Source organism: Prunus dulcis, chromosome 1 (genome assembly GCF_902201215.1).
Source record: "Prunus dulcis chromosome 1, ALMONDv2, whole genome shotgun sequence".
NCBI lineage: Eukaryota > Viridiplantae > Streptophyta > Magnoliopsida > Rosales > Rosaceae > Prunus > Prunus dulcis.
In genome coordinates this window covers 25,283,744-25,291,422 of record NC_047650.1, presented here as the reverse complement: position 1 = coordinate 25,291,422, position 7,679 = coordinate 25,283,744, and the positions used below count along the sequence as shown (strand labels likewise).

Here is a 7,679-nt window from a genome sequence, read left to right as displayed (position 1 = left end):
TCGCTAATTACAAATATCCCTAACGAGAACAAAATTAATAGCGTTAATACGAATTTACATTAATACTTATAAACTAACGACAAAAAAATACCCGATGAATGTACTGAATTTCCAGCAGAGATAGCGGCAGAGAGGTTGAGAGGGAGGCAGAAAGGAAATTTTTTCCCTTTCTGCCTCTGCAATGGCAGAGTTCTGATATGAAGAAGAAGGACTTTGCGCGACGAATAATACTATTCGTCGCGCAAAATGCGGTCGCGAAAAACCATTTTTTCGTCGCTAAAAACGAGTTTTTTTCGTTGCGTAAAAACTTGTCGACAAAAAAACTTTTGCGCAACACAAGATATTTGCGTCGCACAAGATTTCGTCGCGCAAAAACAAAATTCTGTCGCGTAACAATTCAGTTTCGTCGCGCAAGAATGTGCCGACATCTGCTTTACGCGACGAAATATAGTTCGTCGCGCAAACAAAAATATCCCCCCTCAATTATTTTGGCGCCAAATTAAAAATATCTTTCGTTTTCTTATGCGATGATAAATGGTTTCGTCGCGCTAAGTTGTCTTTTGCGACTAAACCTGTCGTCGCATGAGTTTTCGCAGCCAAATTACCTCGCTTTTACGCGACGAAGTGTCCCATCGTCGCGCTAGGTTTTCTTACGCGACGATTGCTCTTGCCGCGCAAGTGTTTGGCGCCAACAGAATACCAGGGTTTTTTTCCCCCCCTTTGCGCGACGAAGGTGTTTATATGTCGCGCTAAGAGGTTTTGCCCTTCGAAAACTTTGGTCGCGCAAGTGTTCAATTTTTTGTTCGACGATAGGTTTTTTCCGTCGCTTTATTTCATTTTGCGCGACGAACAAGTATATTTCAGTTGGTATATATTCTCCACCCTACAAAAGGCCTCGGATACCGCACATTCCACATGATGTACCCACGTGGACGGCCAAGTATATTTCTTTTTGTTTTCTTCTTTCTTTTATTTTATTTTATTTTAATAATTTTAATTTATTTTAGAATTAAAAAAAGATAATGAATAGTTGTGTGTTCCATAAAAATAGATCCATTATATGATTTTTCTTTTTTCTTTTTATTTTTTTAATATGAAAAAAATATGAATTTACCATATTATCATCATTTAATTAATAATTTTAATTCTTAATATTTACATTAACCAATGGTATTTTCTGGTATTTTGAATGTTTTACCATTATTTGCCTTTTACTTTATATATATAAATTAGCTTCAACTGGGAGCCCGAAAATGTAAGAAATAATAAGTTTAATTAAGTCAAATTACCTTTTTGTCCCAAACAATACCACATAGAGCACAATGAACCATTTTCGAAGGACAATGCTGGATATGGAAGCTGTCTTGTAATGAAGTAGCCAATCATTGCTGGAAGACCTCTCTCAAGGGTCAATTTAAACCATCCTCAGAGCGAAAGACAATTTGATTTTCTATTCTAGTAACATCAACCTGAATAAATTGTAAATAATTTAAATAATGACTCTGCACAGAAATAATTATTCACACACAAACGAAAAGAAAAGAAAACACCGAAACTAATTAATACAATTTGCATAGAGTCGAGAAATTTAAATGTTTTAATCACTGGTGAGGATAAATTGGTCTTTGGTTATGCTCCCAGACGAAAGAAATTGGTCTTTGGTTATCTTCACGTTTCCACTCCATATCACATCCCTACCAGCTGGCCACCTCCGGGGAATCTTATATCATGTTATTATTGCAAGGGCATTTTGAGAACGTCTAAAATGCCTTCTTAATTATAATATCACTCCAAGAATTCCAACTTAAAAAATGCATAAATGTCTTACAGAATTGAGCAATAGAGACTTCCATCTCATTTTAAGGGGAAAATACTATTATCATAACTAGCAATTAACTTAATCGGTATTCCCCGAGCAACTCCCATATTATTAGGAAAAACAAAATCAAGTATTCTATATTGTTTGCTCTCCATATTATACAGAAGCAATTTTGGTGGACCGTCGTCAAATCCCGGTGAATTTTCATAAAAATAGAGCGCGAGCGCTAGCTCACCTGTATGGATTGTACCCAAAGCTTTAACATACCCTTCTCCAATCGGCATCACGGCGGTAATAGTCTCCTTAACCCACACAAGGTTCTGGTAGTCCTTCAAAATCCATAACACTATCCTGTTCTGTCTCAACGAATTGTCAGCAAACACACCCACACATCCTTCCACCTCAACAACACTTGCATGGCAAGCAAACCTATAGGGGCCATGAATATCTGGATGAAACCCTTCAGGTAGTGGCACCACTCTGAAGGTCTCCTCTTTAACGTCAAATACCACTATCACTTTTTGTGTCTCATGGATCCAGTGTATGGCCCCATTCAGGCACACACATCCAGTACTTCTCCCATTTTTTATCTCATAGGCTTGATCTAGAGCATCAAAAGGAAGGTCGGTAGGGTCTACCTGCAATGGCCTCCATGAAGAATCCCTACCTAGGGTGAATACGTTGAACCGAATATCAATTCCGCTATTGGGACCAAATGACAAGATCTGGAGAACCTTATACTCGTTGGTTAGTGGACTGAAGCCGAACTTATATGTAGCGGATGCCAAGCGGTAATTTTCTATTATATATGGAAGTTCGATGGGCTCTTGAGTGCTAGGGTTAAGTATGAAGACAGGGCCACACCTAGAGGATGCACAAACCAAGCCATGGACACTCTGCACATGATTCGGATGACATTCAAAAGCTTCGCATCGACTCAGGTATGAAAGTTCGGCGACAGGTTCTGGATTTAGAATATACTCCACAAGATCAGGATAACGTTTAAGAAATTTGCTCCGAGTCGGGAGTGGAAGTTGGGCGATGGGTGTTGGAATCAGAATATTATTCTCTCCTTGTTGCTCCTCTATCTTTGAAGAGAACAAACGGGTATTCTTCTGGAAAAGGAAGTTAGTGTTGCTCTTGTTTCTGTCGTTGAAGTCGGTGACAAAGGAAGGGCTGCGGATGAGGGAGGACCAAGACTTGCACACGTACTTGCACCGCATCAGAGCCTCTGGTGGTAGCCGTGGGAGTATATGATTGAATATGATTTCAGTTGGGAGCTCCGTGTTTATATATACATATCTTGATTTTACCAATTTCCTTGGGCCACTTTCTCTGGCCATCGAAAGACCTGAATATTGTACTCTAGCTAAGAGGCAGAAAAGAAACCAAGAGATGCTATACTCTAGGGTTTGTTGGCTTGGCATTTATAGGAAAATAGAGAAACAAGCCAAAAGAAAAAAGGAACCCTAACCATATCTGAATTCGTATCATTTTATTGTTTTTCTGATAAGATAAATCCTGATTCACTAAAATCCTTATACAATTTGACTTCCAATGGTTCGATTTTTAATATTTGTGTAGGATTAAATTTGATTTTTGCTACATCCAAATCCAATGACATGTCATATTATTTTTTATTTTAGAAATAGACACATGCGTGACTTCTTGTATTAATTAATTGTAAATACGATTATTTTCCACCAATTAAGTTCCCGTTTGGCCTTTTGCTTATTCCTTACAACATTGTTAATCTTTCAGCTTTTATATATCATTATAGCTTCAACTCTCTTGTTCTCAGTGTTATTGCTGCTGTAGGGTTGAACAGCTGAAGGCTAGGGAGCACAAGGGAGGTGGTGTGTAATTGGTGGATAGACATTTGGATTGTTTAGGGATTTAGAAACGTTTGCGGAGCAAATCCCATTAGGAATCCGGGGTCTTGCATTTAGTATTTGTGCATTTATATGTATTTAAAAGAATATTAACCACTTGATAAATCTAACAGATTTTAATCCGTCCAAATCAACTTAATTGTATACACTCCATCACCTTATAATTTTCACTTTTTTAAAGAACTTAATCCCTACTCCCGAGTCCGAAAAAAATGCAGTCATATAACATATATCATTACAATAATACAAACCAAACACATGCAGCATGCTATATAATGAAAATTTTTACAATAAATTCAAGATCTTCACGAATAATTAATGTCAAGAATGATTACATGATTTTTCGTGGTTTTACCAAATTAGCTACCACCGGAATGAGCAGTCTATTTTTAGGTTACAGACTTTGGGCAAGGCCAGGGATTGAAAAAGTGCGTTGAATGTTTGAATAAAGCCATGGATGGGTATCAGTTTGATTATAGTTTGGAGACTTCAAAAAGGTTGTTGAGGCCAAGTTCGTAGTTTTTAAGTTGAAGGAGTCGATTAGGCCTAATGGGATTACGTACACGTGTTTGATTGAAGGGTTTTGTGCTGTGGGTGATTTGCTTCCATCAAAATCGCTTATAAACACAAATGCAACCAACACTGCTTAGAACTCTTTCATCTATAGTGTGTGAAAAACGAGAAACACCCAAAAATATCTATCTATTTTTCATTATAATGGATAGGAAGCATAACTAAGAATTGCATGTATTTACTAGCTAAGAGATGATAAACCCTAAATAGCTATAAGTTGGCCATCATCCATCTCATTTTAAGGGGGCAATGCTATCATCATAACTAGTAATTAACTTAATCGGTATTCCCCGAGCAACTCCCATATTATTAGGAAAAATGAAATCAAGTATTCTATATTGTTTGCTCTCCATATCATAAAGAAGCAATTGAGGTGGACCGTCATCAAATCCCGGTGAATTTCCATGAAAATAGAGCGCGAGCGCTAGCTCACCTGTATGGATTGTACCCAAAGCTTCAACATAGCCTGCTCCTCTTGGCATCACATTAATAGTCTCCTTAACCCACACAAGGTTCTGGTAGTCCTTCAAAATCCATAACACTATCTCGTTGTGTCCCCACGACGAGTCAGCAAACACACCCACACATCCTCCCACCTCAACAACACCTGTAGGGAAAGCAATCTTATTGCGGCCATAATTATCTGGACCAAACTCTCGTGCATATTCTTCAGGTAGTGACACCAGTCTGAAGGTCTCATCCCTAACGTCAAATACCACTATTATTTTCTGCGTTCCATGGATCCAGTGTATGGCTCCATTCAGGCACACACATCCAGTACTTCTCCCATTCCTTATCTCAGAGGCGTGACCTATAGCAAAAAAAAAAAAAAACGAAGGTGGGCAGGGTCTACCTGCAATGGCCTCCATGAAGAATCCCTACCTAGGGTGAATGTGTTGAACCGAATATCCCTATTGCTAAGTTGGTTGGGACGAAAGGACAAGATCTGGAGAACCTTATACTCGTTAGTCTGTGGACTATAGCCGAAGTGATATGTAGCGTATGCGAAGCGGTAATTATCTATTACATAGGGAAGTTCGATGGACTCTTGAGTGCTAGGGTTAAGTATGAAAACAGGACCACACCTAGAGGATGCACAAACCAAACCATGGACACATTGCACACGATTAGGACGACATTGGAGAGCTTCGCATCGACTTAGTTATGAAAGTTCGGCAAGGTGTTGGATTTAGAATATACTGCAAATGATCAGGATAACGTTCGAGAAATTTGCTCCAAATCGTGAGAGGAAGTTGCACGATGGGTGTTGAAATTAGAATATTATTCTCTCCTTGTTGCTCCTCTATCTTTGAAGAGAACAAACGACTATTCTTATGGAAAAGGAAGTTAGTGGTGCTCTTGTTTCTGTCATTGCAGTGAAAATTGTTAAAGTCGGTGACAAAGGAAGGGCTGCGGAAGAGGGAAGACCAAGACTTGCATACGTACTTGCACTGCATCAGAGTCTTTGGTAGTAGCTGTGGGAGTATATGACAAAATAAAATTTCGGTTGGGAGCTCAGGGTTTATTTTTGGAGCAGGATTTCTTTCAAGAAGAAATACCTCCACAGGTTCTTGACTGAAGTCCTCACACTTCTTTGGTTGGAAGAGAACTCCGGAGTACGTTCCCGAAGTCAAAAGATGGAAATGGGGCGAGTACCTGCAAAAGTCACTCTGACGCTCAAGTCAGTGTTTGTGCAACGTACTCTTAGTGTTTAACTGAATTTCTCGTACCTTTGCTGGAGGTCTAGCTGGGTTTTTATAGCGCTCCGAGGTCTTGGGTTTAGCCCCACTTCCCTGGCTTTGTGCATCCCATCCTCCACTTCGTGGTAATGGGATCAGATGAGTGATTTGTGTCTCCCTTGTTCCGCACTCCTCAAATGGGAGGGAAGTTCGATCATACCACGTCATCTTTTAGTTGTGGCATATGGGTTAGGCCATGATACGTTAGATTTGGTCCCTACAGTGCCCCCTTTTTTCCTCTACATGCTTCGCGGGTGGAGAGGGAAAAATGATCTAAGTGGGACTTTGGAACATGATTTCTTCGAATTGAGCACATGTCACCGTGATAGGGTCATGGCTGAGCCCAAAATAAATTACGTTTTCTTTCTTGGGCTTGCTGGTCAAGCCCAAAAATATGATTCCCATTGGCCTATCACCAGCTCATGCATGTTGCTTCCACACCTTGCATGTGAAATATCCAAATGTGAATTTTCATGCTAACTTTTCAACTTTCAACTGTAGACTGTTATCCCCATGTGGAGTATCCGAATGTGGACAGCCAATCCCATGCACAAGTGAACCCTTTTATTTATTTTGGATTTCTGCACCTTTGCCGATCCGGTGAGCCCCTGTGCATTTTCCCCTTTGTTAACCGACCCCAGTTGGGGTGCAATTGGCTTTGAGCTTTTGCCGATCCAGTGGGCCGCATGATCCTTGCTTTCTCTTGGCTAGCCGATCCCAACCCCAGTTGGGGTGCGCTTGGTTTTGAGCTTATGCTAATCTCATGGGCCCCATGCTCCTTACTTTCTCTTTCCTAGCCGATCCCAACTCTAATTCGGGAGCGCTTAGTTTTGAGCTTTTGCTAATCCAATGAGTCCCATACCTCTTGGTTTCTCTCTCTTGACTGATCCTATCCCCAGATGCCCTTGGTTATGAGCTTTTGCCAATCCAATGGGCCCCATGCTCCTTACTTTCTATTTCCTAACCGATCCCAAATGGATTAAGGTGTGCCTATAAGCTTTTGCCAATCCGGTGGGTCCTATACCTCTTGGTTTCTCTCTCCTGGCCGATTCCGTCTCCAAATACGCTTGGTTTTGAGCTCTCGTCAATCTAGTGGGCCCCAATACCCCTTAGCTGTCCTTACGGACCTGTGCACCTTCGGTCTCTCAACCGATCTAAGGTGTTCACGACCTCTTTTTTATTTTTTATTTTTTATTTTTTTTTAGCTTCAGCTATCCATACAGGCCCTAATACCCCTTAGCTGTCCTTTCGGATCCGTGCGCCTTCAGTCTCTCAACCAATCCAAGGTGTTCACGACCTTTTTTATTTTTTATTTCTTTCCTAACGCTTCTTCAACTGTCTATCCGGTGGATTAAGTCCCCCATTGCAGGACCCCACCAGCAGCCTTTCATGGGCCAACCCCTTCTGGGTCAGTTGGGACCGTTGTCCATAACGCTAATGTTGCATCGTCTATTGCCAGTACTAGACCTATCCTTGGATTTACGGGCTTCACCTTACCTGCTGGATTCTTCACTTGTGCTGGGCCTACCTCAGAGGTCGTTCCCGACCCATTTGATGACGCGCCCTAGATTGCTTTGTTTCGTTCACTACTTGTTGTATTTTCTTTTCGGTTCTGTCTTTATTTTGATGTACTTCAATTATCTTGGGTCACTTTCC

General features: G+C 40.6%; 1 protein-coding gene across 1 annotated transcript; it reads right to left on the bottom strand.

Annotated features, from left to right (window-relative positions):
• Nucleotides 1-1,854: 1,854 nt before the first annotated feature.
• On the bottom strand, nt 1,855-3,162 carry LOC117617193 (F-box/kelch-repeat protein At3g06240). The gene has a single exon (XM_034346477.1). The coding sequence runs from the start codon at nt 3,160-3,162 to the stop codon at nt 1,855-1,857; it is 1,308 nt and encodes a 435-aa protein (XP_034202368.1).
• Between the last annotated feature and the right edge of the window lie 4,517 nt (nt 3,163-7,679).

Coding starts and splice junctions, on each gene's coding strand:
- LOC117617193 (XM_034346477.1), bottom strand. CDS start 3,162: ATGGCCAGAGAAAGTGGCCCAAGGAAATTGGTAAAATCAAGATATGTA.